Source organism: Chiloscyllium plagiosum, unplaced genomic scaffold (genome assembly GCF_037043375.1).
Source record: "Chiloscyllium plagiosum isolate Xiang-an unplaced genomic scaffold, Cpla_swu_hap1 HiC_scaffold_8, whole genome shotgun sequence".
NCBI lineage: Eukaryota > Metazoa > Chordata > Chondrichthyes > Orectolobiformes > Hemiscylliidae > Chiloscyllium > Chiloscyllium plagiosum.
In genome coordinates, this window is record NW_028270146.1 from 99,223,853 (window position 1) to 99,242,897 (window position 19,045).

A 19,045-nucleotide genomic window follows, 5' to 3' on the forward strand; every position below is an offset into this window, starting at 1 on the left:
GCTTGGATCTTTATGTCATCATTGTCTACAGGAATAGTGCCATAAGACTGGAGGATAGCAAATGTTGTTCCCTTGGTCAAGAAGGGGAGTAGAGACAACGCTGGAAATTGACCGGTGAGCCTTACTTCAGCTTTGGGCAAAGTGTTGCTAAAGGTTATAAGATATAGGATTTATAATCATCTAGAGAGGAATAAGTTGATTAGGGATAGTCAACACAGTTTTGTGAACAGTAGGTCGTGCCTCACAAACCTTACTGAGTTCTTTGAGATGGTGACCAAACAGGTGGATGAGGGTAAAGCAGCTGAAGTGGTGTATGTGAATTTCAATAAGGCGTTTGATCAGGTTCCCCATGGTAGGCTATTGCACAAAATATGGAGAAATGTGATTGAGGACGTTTTAGCAGTTTAGGATCAGAAATTGGCTAGCTGAAAGAAGACAGAGGGTGGTGAGTGATGGGAAATGTTCGTCCTGGAGTTCATTTACTAGTGGTGTACCGCAAGAATCTGTTTTGGGGCCACTGCTGTTTGTTATTTTTATAAATGACCTAGATGAGGGCATTGAAGGATGGGTTAGTAAATTTGCAGATGACACTAAGGTCGATAGAGTTGTGGATAGTGCTGAAATATGTTGCAGGTTACAGAGGGACAGAGATAAGCTGCAGAGGTGGCAAATGGAGTTTAATGTGAAAAAGTGAGAGGTGATTCACTTTGGAAGGAGCAACAGGAATAAAGAGTACTGGGTTAATGGTAAAATTCTTGGTAGTGGAGATGAGCAGAGATATCTTGGTGTCCATGTGCATCGATCCCTGAAAGTTGTCAACCAGGTAGATAGGGCTGTTAGCTTTTATTGGTAGAGGGGTTGGGTTTCAGAGCCACGAGGTCATGCTGCAGCTGTACAAAACTCTGGTGCAGCTACACTTGTCGTATTGCATACAGTTCGGGTCACTGTATTATAAGGAGGATGTGGAAGCTTTGGAAAGGATGCAGAGGAGATTTACTAGGATGTTGCCTGGTATGGAGGGAAGTTTTTATGTGAAAAGGCTGAGGGACTTGAGGATGTTTTCGTTAGAGAGGAAAGGTTATGGGGGGATTTAATTGAGGCATAAGATAATCACAGGGTTAGATAGGGTGGACAGCGAGAACGTTTTTCCTTGAATAGTGATGGCTAGCACGAGGGGACATAGTTATAAATTGAGGGGCGATATAGGACAGATGTCAGAGGTAGTTTCTTTACTCCGAGTAGTAGGGCATGGAACACACTGCCTGCAGCAGTAGTAGACTTGCCAACCTTAAGGGCATTTAAATGGCCATTGGATAAACATATGGATGAAAATAGAAGTGTAGGTTACAAAGTCTTCCAGACTGGTTCCACAGGTCGGCGCAACATCCAGTGTCGAAGGAACTGCACTGCGCTGTAATGTTCTACGTTATTTTACTAAATTCCTTGTCAATATGGACCACACTTTTAAAGCTTCCAAGTGGAAACGGTTTCTCCACATCTAGCTTTTCCAACATATTGATAATTTTACAGACCTCTTTTAGGTTTCTCTCAGTCTTTGCTTTTCAGCCTCCATAGATTTTTAGATTGGTTTTTCTTTACTTTTTAAGGTATCGACTTAACGTCAGTTCATATTTATGTACATTTAAGTTATTTTGTCACTTAACTGCCCAACTAAAAATGTTGAGGTATTAATTGTTTTTTTATTCATTCACAGGATTTGGGCATCACTGGCCAGGCCAGTACATATTGCCCATCCCGAATTGCCCAGAGAGCAGTTCAGAGCCATTGCTGTGGCTCTGGAATCTCACATACACCAAACCACATAAGAACTGCAGTTTCCTTCCCTAAAGGACAATTGTGAACCAGATGGGGTTTTCCAGACAATTGACACTGGTTTCATGGTCATTATTAGACTCAATTCTAGATTTTAATTGAATCCGAATTCCATTATCTAACCCAGCTCCTCTGATCATCACTGGAATCTCTAGATTAATAGGCTAGCGATAATACCACTAGATCATTGCCTCTTTATTGACATTATCTTCAAAGTAATTAAACATCCCAAAGCATTCACAACAGCATCATAAAATAAAATATGACATGGAACACAAGGATATATTGGGTCAAATGAACAAAACTGCTTTAAACAGGCAGGTTTTAAAGGAATGTCTTAAAGGAGATAAGTAAGGTTTCATGCTGGGAACTGTAGGGAGGAATTGAAGAGCTGAGCACCGAGGCCGCTGAAGGCAATGGTGGAGCAATTGAAGTCAGGGGCCAAATTGGATGATACCTTGACTATCACAAACAGATTACAAAGGCCAAGGATGGCGAGCTCAGCATAAGCTATGTACACAAGTTTGCACTGTGTGAAACTGATGGTACTGAATCCAAATCATTAATGCAAATTGTCATTAACAATGGCCCCAGCAAGTAATTGTAAAACACAGCTTTCAACCTGCTTCCAATCTGAATAACTACCTTTTATTTCCACTCTCTATTTCTTATTTTCCATGTCAAATTTCAATCCATGCAAATCCTTGTTATTTGACTCCATATGTCCTAACTTTGGTCATGATTTTTGACCTTGACACTGCACATTGCTGAAACCTTTCCTTTCAGGATGTCAGAGCACAACCGTTTGAAAAGTACCTTACCCTAGCCTTTTGCTAACTCAAGAAAATTGTTTTGAGTGGCACAACAAAATGAGTTGGAGTACTTTGCTGATAAATGGTGAATTTCTGCTTTAGAAATACTCTAGTTCCATTCCTGGAAATAAAAACTGCCCGCTCTACAATCTACGAGCCAAAGACACTCTCTAAATCATAATAGCGCATGGAACTGCAGTAACCAGAGACTGTACCTGTTTTGAACATCTTTCTTCATCAAAATCTTCAGGAAACTCAATTGTTGGCTGCAAGAGGAAAAAGTAACTTCAATTAGAAAATTCCTTCCAGTGTTTCTCTATCAGGTATGTGATATTTCATCCCTAGGTGCACCAAGCAACAAATAAGGTTACACAGGGCTATTCTGAGCTGCCACAAGGTGAGAGAACGATGCAAGGTTCCCTCACATCGCCACTACTCACCACAGCCTGACATTCCAATCAATCCACAAATTGTGCACATTGGCACAATTGGATCAAACTGTACTGTCTTTTCTCTTTCACATTCAAATGCTCCCAACATTTGTTCCCTATGCTCATGACTGTAAAGTTTAGGGTGTGAGCCAATGATGTTTTTGCTTCAAATATTGTGCTGAGGAAAGAGAAGCTAGTGCAAGGTAATGGGTTATCTTTCATTTTCTGACATTCACCAAACCATTGTCACGTCAGATGTCAACCCAAACCTCAGAAGAGCACCAATCAATGTTAGGATGAGAGACAATTTAACACAGTTTTCAATTGAGAGATTGGGTAAATGTTTTAACATGTATTTGACATGCGTCACTATTGCTTCTGTTTTTGATTAAACCCAAAAATCTGAAAGTTTTTTTTTTTAAAAAGTCTACATTGAGAAGTGTTACAGGGAGATAGTCACACTTCAGGTACAGGAAAAAGGTAGCTGGGTTGCAGTCAGGGGACAGAAAGGGAACGGGCAGAAAGTGCAGGGACAGTTCTGGCCATTCCCCTCAATAAGTATACAGCTTTGGATACTGTTGCGGGGGATGACTTACCAGGGGTAAGATGTGAAGTACAGGTCTCTGGCACAGAGACTGTCCCTGTTGCTCAGAAGGGAAATGGAGGGGAAGAGAAGATGAGCAGTGCATTCGTCATCAGGGACTCCATAGTTAGGGGGACAGATAGGAGATTCTGTGAGAATGAGAGAGACTCGCGGTTGGTGTGTTCCCTCCCAGGAGTCAGGGTTCACGATGTCTTGGATCGTGTTTTCGGGATCCTTAAGGGGGAGGGGGAGCAGTCCAAAGTCATGGCCCACATAGGCACCAGTGAAATAGGTAGGAAAAGGGATGGGGATTTTAGGCAGAAATTCAGGGAGCTTAGTGCTAGAACAAACAGAGTTATCATCTCTGGATTGTTACTTGTACCATGTGCTATCAAGGCCAGGAACTGGGAGAGAAAGGGGTTGGCTACAGGGATGGTGCAGGAGTGAGGGATTCAGATATCTGGATAATTGGGGCTCATTCTGGGGTAGGTGGGACATCTACACCTGAACCAGAGGGGTACCCAACATCCTGTGGGAAAATTTGCTAGTGCTCTTTGGGAGGGTTTAAACCAATTCAGCAGGGGGATGGAAATCTGAATCGTAGCTCCTGTGTACAAGAGGTTGAGAGTAGTGAGGTCATAAATGAGGTTTCAAGGTTGCAGGAGTATACTGGCAGGCAGGAAACTGGTTTGAGATGTGTCTACTTCAACACCAGGAGCATCCAGAACATGGTGGTGAAGGGGCAGCATGGTGGCTCAGTGATTAGCACCGCTGCCAACAGTGCCAGGGACCTAGGTTCAATTCTTTCCTCGGGAAATTGTCTGTGTGGAGTTTGCACAGTCTCCCTGTGTCTGCATGGGTTTCCTCCGGGTGCTCCAGTTTCCTCCCACAATCCAAAGATGTGCAGGTCAGGTCAGTTGGCCATGCTAAACTGCCCATAGTGTTAGGTGCATTAGTCAGGGGTAAATATCAGGTAGGGGAATGGGTCTGAGTGGGTTACTCATCGGAGGGTTGGTATAGACTTGTTGGGCTGAAGAGCCTGCTTCCATACTGTAGGGAATCTAATCTAATCTAATCTAATCTAAACTTGCAGCATGGGAAGATACCTGAGACTTTGATGTTGTGGCCTTTTCGGAGACATGGATCGAGCAGGGACAGGAATGGTTGTTGCAGGTTCTCGGGTTTAGATGTTTCAGTAAGAACAGGGAAGGTAGTAAAAGAGGGGGAGGTGTGACACTGTTAGTCAAGGATAGTATTACATGGCACAAATAATGTTTGTTGAGGAACTCGTCTACTGAGGTACTATGGACTGAGGTTGGATACAGAAAAGGAGAGGTCACCTTGTTGAGAGTTTTCTATAGGCCTCTGAAAAATTCCAGAGATGTAGAGGAAAGGATTTAAAGGATGATTCTGGATAGGAGCGAAAGTAACAGGATAGTTATTATGGGGGACTTTAGCTTTCCAAATATTGACTGAAAATACTATAGTTCCGAGTACTTTGTGTGGGTCAGTTTTTGTCCAATGTGTGCAGGAGGGCTTCCTAACACAGTATGTAGATGGGCCAACAAGAGGTGAGGCCACACTCAATTTGGTACTGGGTAATGAACCCAGCCAGGTGTTAGATTTGGAGGTAGGGGAGTACTTGGGTGATAGTGACCACAATTTGGTTACCTTTACTTTGGCAATGGAAAGGGGATAGGTAGATACCATAGGGCAAGATTTATAGTTGGGAAAAAGACAATTCTGATGTGATTAGGCAAGATTTAGGATGCATAGGATGGGGAAAGAAAATGCAGGAAATGGGCATTAGAAATGGAGCTTATTCAAGGAACAGCTACTCCTATCCGAGGATTCTCTGGGAAGACAGGGAGGATATTGCGGAGCCCTTTGGCTTGGATCTTTATGTCGTCATTGTCTACAGGAATAGTGCCAGAAGACTGGAGGATAACAAATGTTGTCCCCTTGTTCAAGAAGGGGAGTAGAGACAACCCTAGAAATCTTTGTCCAGTGAGCCTTACTTCGGATGTGAGTAAAGTGCTGGAAAGGATTATAAGAGATAGGAATAATTTGATTAGGGATAGTCAAAATGGTTTTGTGAGCAGTAGTCGTGCCTCACATGCATTACTGAGTTCTTTGGGAAGGTGACCAAACAGGTGGATGACGGTAAAGCGATTGCTGTGGTATATGTGAATTTCAGTAAAGGGTTGATCAGGTTCCCCATGGTCGGCTATTGCATAAAATATGGAGAAATGTGATTGAGGGTGATTTAGCGGTTTGGATCAGAAATTGGCTAGCCGAAAGAAGATAGAGAGTGGTGATTGATGAGGAAACGTTCATCCTGGACTTCAGTTACTAGTGAGAGGTGTACCGCAAGGATCTGTTTTGGGTCCACTGCCAAGTGTAAATTTGCGGATGACACTAAAGTAGGTGGAGTTGTGGACCATGCTGAAGGATGTTGCAGGTTACAGAGGAACACATAAGCTGCAGAGCTGGCTGAGAGATGGCAAATGGAGTTTAATGCGAAAAGTGTGAGGTGATTCACTTTGGAAGGAGTAATAGGAATGCAGAGTACTGAGCTGATGGTAAGATTCTTGGTAGCGTGGATGAGCAGAGAGAGCTCTGTGTCCATGTACATAGATCCCTGAAAGCTGCCACTCAGGTTGACAGGGCTGTTAAAAGGCATACGGTGTGTTGGCTTTTATTGGTAGAGGTACTAGTTTCAGAGCCACGAGGTCATGTTGTAGCTATACAAAACTCTCTTGCGGATGCAATTTAAGTTTTGCGTACAGTTCTGGTCACCGCATTATAGGAAGGATGTGGAAACATTGAAAAGGATTCAGAGGAGGTTTACCAGGATGTTGCCTGGTATAGAGAGAAGGTCTTATGAAGAAATGCTGGTGTACTCGAGGCTAGTTTCATTAGAGAGAAGGTGATCAAGAGGTGACTTAATAGGGACATACAAGATCATCAGAGGGTTAGATAGGGTGGACAGTGAGAGCCTTTTTCCTAGGATGGCGATGGCTAGCACGAGGGGACATAGATTTAAATTGAGGGGCAATAGATATAGGACAGATGTCAGAGATAGTTTCCTTATCCAGTGGGTAATAGGGGTGTGGAACGTACTGCCTGCAACAGTAGTAGACTTGTGAACTTTAAGGCCATTTAAATGGTCATTGGATAAACATATGGATCATAGTGTAGGTTAGATGGGCTTCAGATTGTTGTATCGACCTGTGAAACCAAGGAGGGCCAAACAGCCTGTACTGCACTGTAATGTTCTATTTTCTAAATTTACACAAAGCATCCGTAGGTTTCAAAATTCCACATTCAATGGATTACTGTCCAAGTGTGTTTTTGGTACACAAAAACAATCAGAAAACAACAAACTGCATTTACACAGGGCCCTCAATATAATAAAATGACACAAGGTCCATCACAAGAGCATTCAGAAATAAAGTATGACACTAAGCCGCATAAGAGAAAGTGAGGTCTGAAGATGCTGGAGATCAGAGTCGAGAGTACGTTGCTGGAAAAGCACAGCAGGTCAGGCAGCATCAGATGAGCAAGAGAATCGAGGTTTCGGGCCAGAGCACTTCTCCGGCCTGAAATGTCGATTCTCCTGCTTCTCTGATGCTGCATGATCTGCTGTGCTTTTCCAGCAACACAGTCTCGACTAAGCCACATATCACCATCTTAGGGGCTTGGTCAAAGAGGTAGCTTTTAACAGTATCTTAGAGGAAATAGAGATAGAGAGGCTTAGAAAGGAAGTTCAAGACCTTGGCAGCTCAAGGCACAACCATCAAAGGTGGAACGATTAAAATTAGAGACCAAAAGTAAAAAAGATGTGCAGGTTAGGTGAATTAGCCATGTTAAATTGCCCATAGTGTTCAGTGATGTGTAGGGGAATGCATTAGTCAGGGGAAATGTAGAGTAATAGGGTAAGGGAATGGGCCTGAGTGGGATACTCTTCGGAAGGTCGGTGTAAACTTGTTGGGCCGAATAGTCCGCTTCCACATTGTTGGGATTCTACGATAGAAAAGCATAAAAAATCTCAAGGATTAAAAAAAAGACTAAGCGTAAACAATTCACAATATTTAAAATGGTGCAATTCCTTTGGCTCCTGCACTGCATATAATGGAGGCAGGCAAGATTTCCTGCCACTCAACCTAGCGTTGTAATTTGGATACACATACAGAAATTAAAAACACAACTTAGTTATTTCTCGGAGGCAGAAATGAATTTATTGATGATGACTATGAATTGAATTCCAATACATTTCTGTTAAGGGTCACTGTGCCAATACTTACCATACGTAATTTGCTGAGAACAGATATCCTTTCAGATGTTGTGTCCATGGGATGATATGACATCTCAAAGAAAATAATTCCCAAACTGAACAGATCCACTTTCTGGAAGAATGGTAGTAAATAAGCTATGGTTTCATGAAGTAACACACAAGCACACATTTTCGTTTGTAGTCACATATGATGCCGATAAAGCAGTGGCATAGGCAGGGAATTATCATCACTACTTATTACACAGTGCAAATCTTAACATTTATTCACAGATTTTCTTTCAAAATTAATAGTTGTATGAAGCCAACAGGTTCACGACAGGTTTAAATAAACTTGTCGCTAGACATTTGCTATAATGCAATTTTTTTTAAAATTCATCAGTAGCTGGGATCACATCGGCAACAAAACACAGTTCAAGGAGTGAAATTTCACCACTTATCAAACATTGATGGTTTAGGATTTTCCACTGTGAACATTCCTGGTGACAGTGACACTTACCTCAGCAGCAATTCAAGCAGTTACCAGTGTGTCAAACTAACCTCATCAGGACCAGTTAAATAGCAAACATTTATGATCTTAAAAATAAATACCTCAGCACCATGTACATTTTCTAATCAATGTTTTCAGAGCTGTTACGACACACAGGAACAGATGGGACTTGAATCCGGGCCTCCTGACTCAGAGGCAGGGACACTACTGAGGCACCACAGGAGTCTTCACTTCAGGATTATATGATAAACAGAGATGCACTACAGATATGATACTTAAAGAATGAGTGATTTACAAGTAGACAAGCAGCTGACCAGTGCCAATAGGTAAGTCTGGCATTTATTATTTTTGCTCATGATTAAAAAATCACAACAGATTACCTGATTGTAGGAGGCTTTCGTGTTACCCTGTACTTCAGGGCTCACGTACAAAGCAGTGCCAACCATTCCAGTCAGATTCCCTGTAATTGAAACAAAAACTGATCTGTAACCTTCAGTGACTCATATTGATCCCAGGAACTGTCACCTCTCAAACAGAGATTCACAGCTTGAATGAAGGATTTGGACCGTTTGGATTCCATCCTTTTTCCTGTAGATGAGATCTGGAATGTTTTATTTGAATGTGTAAATTTTCTGGACTTATTTGGTGATATTGGATGAGGAACTATTCACACCAGAGGAAATCTTGCTTTTTAAGCAGTGGTGAACCACCAGAACACACAACCACTTGGTTTGACCTAAAGGGCAACAATTCTGACAGTAAAACACCTCTTCATTTCCACATTAGGTTTTCAGTAACATACAATTACTCAACATGATTTTATTCATTCTTGAGATGTGGGCACTGCTGGCTAGGCCAGTATTTCTTGCCCATTCCTAATTGACCAGAGGCAGTTAAGAGCCACCACATTTCTGTGGGTCTGGGGTCAGATGTAGGTCAGATTGGGTAAGGATGGCAGTTTCTTTTCCTAAAGGACATTAGTGAACCAGATATAGCTTTCTCGATAATCAATACTGGTTTCATGGTCATTATTAGACACTTAATTTCAGATTTTATTGAAGTCAAATTCCACCCTTTGCCTTGGCAGGATCCAAATTAGAGTCTCCAGAACACTACCTCGATCTCGGAATTAAAAGCCTAGTGATAGTACCACTTGGTCATCACTTCTCCCAACGTAAACAATATCACAATACTCTTTAAAGAGGGGTCAACTAGATTACCAACCATCGTATTCAAAAACGATGAAGATATGATATTTTGTTTTGAAAAGGTTCATGTTAAGATTATGCACCCATATCTTGGAATACAATTTGAATTCACAAGATACAAGGAGGCAAAAATACTTCCAACTCAATTAAACTGACACTTTAAAATGCATCTCAGGCAAATGGAAATATTGAGGGGGCAACCTAATAGATAAGTGACACACTCAAAATGTCAAAATGAACAAAATTAGCATTATTTGGTTGATATTGGGGGTCAAATACCTGGCCTTGCAGGGCTGTGACTTGCCCACACAGCCTAGTTCAATTGGATTAAAATTTCCTGCAAGTCTAATCATCAAGTAATTGGACCTTTCCATGGTCTACCTGAATCCTATCCTTAAATTAATTATATAGGAGCTGGACTATAAACCGTTTTAAAAGGTAAAAACAATGACTGCAGATGCTGGAAACCAGATTCTGGATCAGTGGTGCTGGAAGAGCACAGCAATTCAGGCAGCATCCGAGGACAGGCAAAATCAACTTTTCGGGCAAAAGCCCTTCATCAGGAATAAAGGCAGAGAGCCTGAAGCGTGGAGAGATAAGCTAGAGGAGGGTGGGGGTGGGAGAGAGTGGCATAGAGTACAATAGGTCAGTGGGGAAGGAGATGAAGGTGATAGGTCAGGGAGGAGAGGGTGGAGTGGATAGGTGGAAAAGGAGCTGGGCAGGTCGGACAAGTCCGGACAGGTCAGGGGATCGAGTTTCTGGAGGTTAGAAGCTAGGATGAGGTGGGGGAAGGGGAAATGAGGAAACTGTTAAAATCCACATTGATGCCCTGGGGTTGAAGTGTTCCGAGGCGGAAGATGAGGCGTTCTTCCTCCAGGCGTCTGGTGGTGAGGGAGCGGCGGTGGAGGAGGCCCAGCACCTCCATATCCTCGGCAGAGTGGGAGGGGGAGTTGAAATGTTGAGCCACTGGGCGATGTGGTTGATTGGTGCGGGTGTCTCGGAGATGTTCCCTAAAGCGCTCTGCTAGGAGGCGTCCAGTCTCCCCAATGTAGAGGAGACCGCATCGGGAGCAACGGATACAATAGATGATATTAGTGGATGTGCAGGTAAAACTTTGATGGATGTGGAAAGCTCCTTTGGGGCCTTGGATGGAGGTGAGGGAGGAGGTGTGGGCGCAGGTTTTACAGTTCCTACGGTGGCAGGGGAAAGTGCCAGGATGGGAGGGTGGGTCGTAGGGGGGCGTGGACCTGACCAGGTAGTCACGGAGGGAACGGTCTTTGCGGAAGGCGGAGAGGGGTGGGGAGGGAAATATATCCCTGGTGGTGGGGTCTGTTTGGAGGTGGCGGAAATGTCGGCGGATGATTTGGTTTATGCGAAGGTTGGTAGGGTGGAAGGTGAGTACCAGGGGCGTTCTGTCCTTGTTGCGGTTGGAGGGGTTGGGTCTGAGGGCGGAGGTGCGGGATGTGGATGAGATGCGTTGGAGGGCATCTTTAACCACGTGGGAAGGGAAATTGCGGTCTCTAAAGAAGGAGGCCATCTGGTGTGTTCTATGGTGGAACCGCTCCTCCTGGGAGCAGATACGGCGGAGGCGGAGGAATTGGGAATACGGGATGGCATTTTTGCAAGAGGTAGGGTGGGAAGAGGTGTAATCCAGGTAGCTGTGGGAGTCGGTGGGTTTGTAGAAGATGTCAGTGTCAAGTCGGTCGTCACTGATGGAGATGGAGAGGTCCAGGAAGGGGAGGGAGGTGTCAGAGATGGTCCAGGTAAATTTAAGGTCAGGGTGGAATGTGTTGGTGAAGTTGATGAATTGCTCAACCTCCTCGCGGGAGCACGAGGTGGCGCCAATGCAGTCATCAATGTAGCGGAGGAAGAGGTGGGGAGTGGTGCCGGTGTAATTACGGAAGATCAACTGCTCTACGTAGCCAACAAAGAGACAGGCATAGCTGGGGCCCATACGTGTGCCCATGGCTACCCCTTTGGTCTGGAGGAAGTGGGAGGATTCAAAGGAGAAATTGTTAAGGGTGAGGACCAGTTCGGCCAAACGAATGAGAGTGTCGGTGGAGGGGTACTGTTGGGAACGTCTGGAGAGGAAAAAACGGAGGGCTTGGAGGCCCTGGTCATGGCGGATGGAGGTGTAGAGGGATTGGATATCCATGGTGAAGATGAGGTGTTGGGGGCCGGGGAAACGGAAGTCTTGGAGGAGGTGGAGGGCGTGGGTGGTGTCTCGAACGTATGTGGGGAGTTCCTGGACTAGGGGGGATAGGACAGTGTCGAGGTAGGTAGAAATGAGTTCAGTGGGGCAGGAGCATGCTGAGACAATGGGTCGGCCAGGGTGGTCAGGCTTGTGGATCTTGGGAAGGAGGTAGAACCGGGCAGTGCGGGGTTCCCGGACTATGAGGTTGGAAGCTGTGGGTGGGAGATCTCCTGAGGTGATGAGGTTCTGTATGGTCTGGGAGATGATGGTTTGGTGATGGGGGGTGGGGTCATGGTCAAGGGGGCGGTAGGAAGAGGTGTCCTCGAGTTGGCGTTTGGCTTCAGCGATGTAGAGGTCAGTGCGCCAGACTACCACTGCGCCCCCTTTGTCCGCTGGCTTGATGGTGAGGTCAGGATTGGAGCAGAGGGATTGGAGGGCTGCGCGTTGTGAGGGTGAGAGGTTGGAGTGGGGGAGGGGGGTCGACAGGTTGAGGCGGTTAATGTCCCGGCGGCAGTTGGAAATGAAGAGGTCGAGGGCAGGTAATAGGCCAGCGCGGGGTGTCCAGGTGGATGCAGTGTGTTGGAGGTGGGCGAAGGGGTCCTCAGAAGGTGGGCGGGAGTCCCGATTGTGAAAGTATTGGGAACATCTCCGAGACACCCGCACCAATCAACCACATCGCCCAGTGGCTCAACATTTCAACTCCCCCTCCCACTCTGCCGAGGATATGGAGGTGCTGGGCCTCCTCCACCGCCGCTCCCTCACCACCAGACGCCTGGAGGAAGAACGCCTCATCTTCCGCCTCGGAACACTTCAACCCCAGGGCATCAATGTGGATTTTAACAGTTTCCTCATTTCCCCTTCCCCCACCTCATCCTAGCTTCTAACCTCCAGAAACTCGATCCCCTGACCTGTCCGGACTTGTCCGACCTGCCCAGCTCCTTTTCCACCTATCCACTCCACCCTCTCCTCCCTGACCTATCACCTTCATCTCCTTCCCCACTGACCTATTGTACTCTATGCCACTCTCTCCCACCCCCACCCTCCTCTAGCTTATCTCTCCACGCTTCAGGCTCTCTGCCTTTATTCCTGATGAAGGGCTTTTGCCCGAAACGTTGATTTTGCCTGTCCTCGGATGCTGCCTGAATTGCTGTGCTCTTCCAGCACCACTGATCCAGAATATAAACCGTTTTAACCCAACCTCCACGTCACACAGTCATACCCTGATTCGGGAAACAGCCTCACCTGCTGGGTCAGATTTGATCAAATGAATGGATCCACTGCCTTCTGTTTCCTGTCTGTCACCTGCCTGTGGGAAAGAATATTTTAAAACCAAGAATTGTGCTTTTGGTTTCTGAAGATAGGCACACTAGGGAAAAAAAAGTAAATAAACTATCATGCAAACATACAAATTATAAGCAGGAGTAGACCATTTGCTCCAGTACTTAGTGAGATCACAGCTTATCTAGTTGAGGCCACAAATCAACATCCCATAGTACGAGATTACTCTCTTGGCACCTGTATCTAACTAAAAAGCAGAAGTTGCTGGAGAAACTCAACAAGTTTGGCAGCATCTGTGGAGAAAAAAAGATTTCCAGCATTTGCAGTTCTTTGTACAAATTGTGCATCGCACTCTTGAAAATTTTAATTCAACCAGCATCCACAGTCTTTTGGGGAATTCTAATCCAGATTTTCACTACCCTTTATGTGACTAAGTGCTTCCTGCTTTTATTTCTGCATAGTCTAGCTCTAAGATTGTCTCCTTGGTCTGGATTCTCACCACTACAGGTTTCCTGGAGCAACCTTAACAAATCTCTTTGTCATTGTCTGTGCTTCCTAAAATCACAGGAGTACAAGTTTAGGCATCATGTTCTCTTTTCCACTTACAAGTCAGCTAAGATTCTTGGTTACCATGGAGATGTCAGATTATCGGGGATATGCAGGAACGTAAAGTTGAGGTTAAGATCAAATCAGATTTTATTGAATGGCTGAGCAGATTTGAAGGGTCAAGTGACCTACCCTTATTCCGTGTTTATATGTACTGATTGGTAATGAACAAAATGCAGCAGAGGCAGGTCTTATCACAAAAACCCAAATTTTACAAAGGTTAGAAAAATCAAGAAGGGAAGTAGGTCAGTATCTTTTCACCAAAGACATAAAAAATTAGTAACAAAGTTTCTGGGAAAGCTAACAAAATGGATAATTTAAACATCCTCTAAAAGTATGGAAAGTTTCCAGAAAGTGAGGATGAAGAGGGGATTGTTGAGAAGATTGGTAACAGCAGCTTGATCAGTCAGAAAAGAATGAGCTGATTTGGCCAACAGCAGTTTCCTCTAACTAAACATTATTTTCCACAGTTCTGTATTGAAGCATGACTTTTAGAGTGATGCCTATTTAAGCGATCAACATGCGAATACCCAGAAGTTGTCACTAAGCATAGGTTCTCTATACCGAGATCGATCTTTATTGTATGTCTTAGTTCAGCTTACTGGAAGATCCTATGGCTTTTTTAAACAGAATCCACGTACCTCACTTGTATTTGTGTTATGTTTAGTAAGTAAAAGAACATTATTAGAGTCTAGAATAAGTGGGAGGTCTTAGCTCGTAGAAATCTCTTAGCTAACCTAGTCATCAGTTCCTAAAGCTGGCAGTTGAGGGGGAAACTGATCCCTCCCACCTGATGAGGCTTTTTTACAATCTGACAACACATTGACAATGAAACCTGTTTCACATCTATCAGAGGAATAAAAGCAATTGTCAGGTATTTGGCAAGGGATTACAAAGTAATTTTGAAAGCTCAGTCTCCTCGATGTCCTGAATTTGAATATTTTAAAACTGAAAAAAGAATTCCTTGATTACAAAGTATAAATATCGTGTGCACACGCAGGATAAGCACATTCCTCAAAACGTACACAGAGCAAACAATAATCATTCCCAAACACTGACATAACTGCAACACACCAAGCATTGTACACAAAAAGGGCTTCCATCTTAGGTAAAAACACTCCTGATGAAGGGCTTTTGCCCGAAACGTTGATTTTCCTGCTCCTCGGATGCTGCCTAACCTGCTGTGCTTTTCCAGCACCACTCTAAACTAGACCTGGGCTTCCATCTTAGTCTATCCATGTGAGATGCATAATGTTTACTTCCTTTTCTCGTCACTTCTTACCGGATTAGCCAGATGATCTGTGGCTAAGCCAAAATCTCCTATTTTCACGTGATCATTGGAATCCAAAAATATATTAACAGGTTTCAGATCTCGATGAATCATGCCCTGAAATGACAATGAACAGAACAGCTGGTCAGGACAAGGTAAATCCATAGGCTCATTAGCAAGGACTGGAACATGTGACTCCTCACTCCCAAGTCAAAAATCAAACTGGATTCAGGCAAAGAAAGTCTGGTTCCACCTTTTCCTTTCCCTCTCACCCACTAAGATGTAATCTTTTCAATTTCATATTTTTTTTAAAACCAGTACGCTCTCCTTTTTGTTTCCCATTCCCACACAACCCCCATCTCCACCCTCTAAATTTCAGAATTTGAATATTGATAGTGGACAAGTAATTTATACTTTCATCATCAAATCTGGCTGTATCACATAATGCACCATACGGTCCTGTTCTCTCTCTCTCCCAAAGTGTCCACTGTTCCAGAATCACAGAATATAACAATAACCGTAGCCTCTCTTCCTCACTGTAAACCTTTCTATTCAATCCCTCTTCTCTGTCCTGACCACCCTCACCTCCAACACAAGTGTAAAGGGCTCATGGAAATTTCTTGCATTCATACAACATAATTCCCTGATCCACCAAGTTCCAATCATGTTCTCTCCCAAAGTCATGATTTGGAGATGCCGGTGTTGGACTGGGGTGTACAAAGTTAAAAATCACACAACACCAGGTTATAGTCTAACAGGTTTAATTGGAAGCACTAGCTTTCAGAGCACCGCTCCTTCATCAGATCATTGTGGTGTACACAATTGTAAGACACAGAATTTATAGCAAAAGTTTACAGTGTGATGTAACTGAAATTATACATTGAAAAATACCTTGATTGTTTGATAAGTCTCTCATCTGTTAGAATGGCCATCATAGTTTCACTTCTTTCATGTGTAAATCACAAAATGTTTTTTTTAAAAAGTTACACTCTCAGGTTAACTGTAACAATTGGTGTCAGCGCAAATAAGATGTTGAGATGTTGAAGGTGTTAGTCCCCTGTGTTCCCTGTCTGTGCCATAATGTTTAGACTGATTCTAGTCTAAAAAGTGAGTCATGCAGTTTTTGAGCAAGTGAGTCATGCAGTTTTTGAGCAAAAGTACAATGTAACTCTGCAAGTACAAATTCACCCCACAAACATATATGTGTGTGTGTGTGTGTGTATGTGTGTGTCTGGGATGGGGGTTTGTCAGTGTCTGTGAGTGTAAAGTCTCTAAGTCTGTGAGAGGGTGCATGTGAGAGTGTGTGTGTATGTCTGTAAGAGAGAGAGACAGAGACAGACAGGGAGAGAGTGGGAGAGAGTGGGAGAGAGTGGGAGAGAGTGGGAGAGAGTGGGAGAGAGTGGGAGAGAGTGGGAGAGAGTGGGAGAGAGTGGGAGAGAGTGGGAGAGAGTGGGAGAGAGTGGGAGAGAGTGGGAGAGAGTGTACGGGCGCGCCTCCATCTGTCTGTCTGTCTGTCTGGGGTGGGGGGGTGTGCACTCACACATATATATACACATTCTCTCTCAGACACTCACAACCCTCCACCCCAGACCCAGACACACACACACAAAAATGGGGTTTGTGGGGTGAATTTGTACCTGCAGAGTTACATTGTACTTTGCTCAAAAACTACATGAATCCATGTAAGACTGTCAACTCACTTTTTAGATTAGAATCAGTCTAAACATTACAGTTAACCTGAGAATGTAACTTTTTAAAAAAAAGTTTTGTGAGTTACATATAAAAGAAGTGAAACTATTATGGTCATTCAAACAGATGAGAGGCTTCACAAACAATCAAGGTAGTTTCAATGTATAATTTCAGTTACATCACACTGTAAACTTTTGCTATAAATTCTGTGTCTTACAATTGTGTACTCCACGACGACCTGATGAAGGAGCAGCGCTCCAAAAGCTAGTGCTTCCAATTAAACCTGTTGGACTATAACCTGGTGTTGTGTGATTTTTAACTCTCCCAAAGTCTTAGCTTTCAATGTCACCTACCTACAGTTTTGCCCAACCCCAACTATTCCCCAAACTGTTGATAATTCAATTCCCTTCTTGCCCCTCATGTTAGTTGATCTTGTTTTAAGTTTTCTATCCTAAGACATTCTCTTCTTCCACTCAAATCTGCCATCATCTGCCTCCAAAAATAATTCGAGACCCCCCCCCCGTCTTTGCAATCTGTCATCTCATATCCAATCTCCTATGTGTTCCTAAAGTCCACAAGCATGCCAAAATCCATGTCCATCTTTCCCATGTCTGAAAACCTCAATCAAGTGTCTTCTCCTGGCACAGTAATGAAACTGCCCTGATCAAAGTTACAAATAACATCTGATCTGGCTGTGACTATGGTAAAGGACCCCTTCTTGGCCTAAGTAAACTGTTCTTCACTTGACCAGACTCAAACCCTCACTTTGTCTGATGCAGGACAAGATCATTCACAACCTTCACATCCTTTGTGACCCTTGGTGAGCTTCCAATGCAGTGTTCCACCTATCATGAAGATTGCCTCATATCCAGCTCGATGACATTGCCTACATCCATCCGAATCTCAGCTCAACTACTATCAACAGCCACATCATATCAACTGCAAACCCAACCAACCCAATGGTGCCAAATACATCAAATGTTGAAAATTATTAAATAAAAACAGAATATGCTAGAAATACTCAGCAGGCCTGAGTGGAGAGGAACAGAGTTAATATCTCTGTTCTATAAGCTATCATCAGAACTATTCCAATGTTCCCTGGTCAGCCTTCCAGTCTACACCCTCTAAGCTTGAGTTCTTTCAAACTCTAATAATGCCTGCATACAGGTTATTCTGTTATAACTCACATTTCGTCAAAGCTAATTCGCTGTAATGTGATTGATGAATTGAGGACACTGCTTTTACAGCATGAATTTTAAAAACATGTGTCAGCTGTAATGTAATTACAGCGCCAAGACTTTAAGCACTGTTTCTAAAGCATATCTTTCTAAAACGTGGGACTGCGCAAGAATGCAGCCACCGCGTTACAGAAGAATTGACTATACTAGCTCACATTAAGTTTCATTCACCCATCACCTCTGTGCTCTTTAACCTGCTAGCTCCCAGTTCAGCAGTGAGTAGATTTTAAAATTCTCATCCTGGTTTTCAATTACCTCCTTGATCTTGTTCCTTCCAACCTATGCAACTGCCTCCAACCCTGCAAAATTAAAGATTTCTGAACTACTTCAATTCAACTCTTTCCTGCAACCTTGAATTTCAGGGACACGAATGGTGACAAAAAGGAAATAGAAGTGGTTAGGAAATTTAATTTGAAGTAGTAAGGAAGTGGAGATGAATTATGGAATTAAATCAAGGCAAATGGAAACACATACGGAGGACGAGGAACATTGAAGTATTCTTCCGACAGAAATGAAAGAAAAATCAAGAATAGGATTAGGGCCAGAAGATAAACTTCACATCAAAATGGCAGAAATATTACTATGTTCAGGGAGACTATCAAAGCATTAGAAGAAAGGATCAAAGAAGTAATCATTTAAGACAGCAAAGGGAGAACAAACTAAGGAAACATAGAGGGGTGAAAATCAACGGTTCAACAGGACAATACCAACACATTTTAAAAATAAACTGGTAAATGGTTAACAGAGACACTATCATAAATTTATTTTTTAAAATCAGAAAAGGAAATTGAGCCAGGGGAGTTCGATTGAGTTCAGGGGACTGTAAAAAAAAACTGAAAATGCTGGAAATATGCAGCAGACAATGAATGTTTCATGAGAATAGAAGCAGTATTAAATCATTCAAGTCAGAGCTTACATCAGGACTATAGACCAGTTAGCTTAATGAGCAGCAAATATAATGAAATACATACATGATTTGGAGGAAGGCATAGGTTGCCTCATTAGCAAGTTTGCAAATGACATTAAGATTAGTGGAGTGAAGCTGATTGTCAGAGAGTATAGAGAGTTGGGCAGAAAAATGGCAATGGAGTTTAATCCGGACAAATGCAAAGTGATGCA

The 19,045-nt window shown here is 43.4% G+C and overlaps 1 protein-coding gene across 2 annotated transcripts in view; it reads right to left on the reverse strand.

Moving 5' to 3' along the window:
• eif2ak4 (eukaryotic translation initiation factor 2 alpha kinase 4) overlaps positions 1 to 19,045 on the reverse strand; it is a 128,399-nt gene that overhangs the window by 44,799 nt on the left and 64,555 nt on the right. For both annotated transcript variants that reach the window (XM_043698267.2, XM_043698269.2), the window contains 5 exons: positions 15,012 to 15,116; positions 13,088 to 13,151; positions 8,824 to 8,903; positions 7,967 to 8,068; positions 2,861 to 2,911 (listed from right to left, as the gene is read on the reverse strand). In XM_043698267.2, coding sequence (XP_043554202.1) covers positions 2,861 to 2,911; positions 7,967 to 8,068; positions 8,824 to 8,903; positions 13,088 to 13,151; positions 15,012 to 15,116 — 402 coding nt within the window. The remainder of the gene's footprint in view (positions 1 to 2,860; positions 2,912 to 7,966; positions 8,069 to 8,823; positions 8,904 to 13,087; positions 13,152 to 15,011; positions 15,117 to 19,045) is intronic.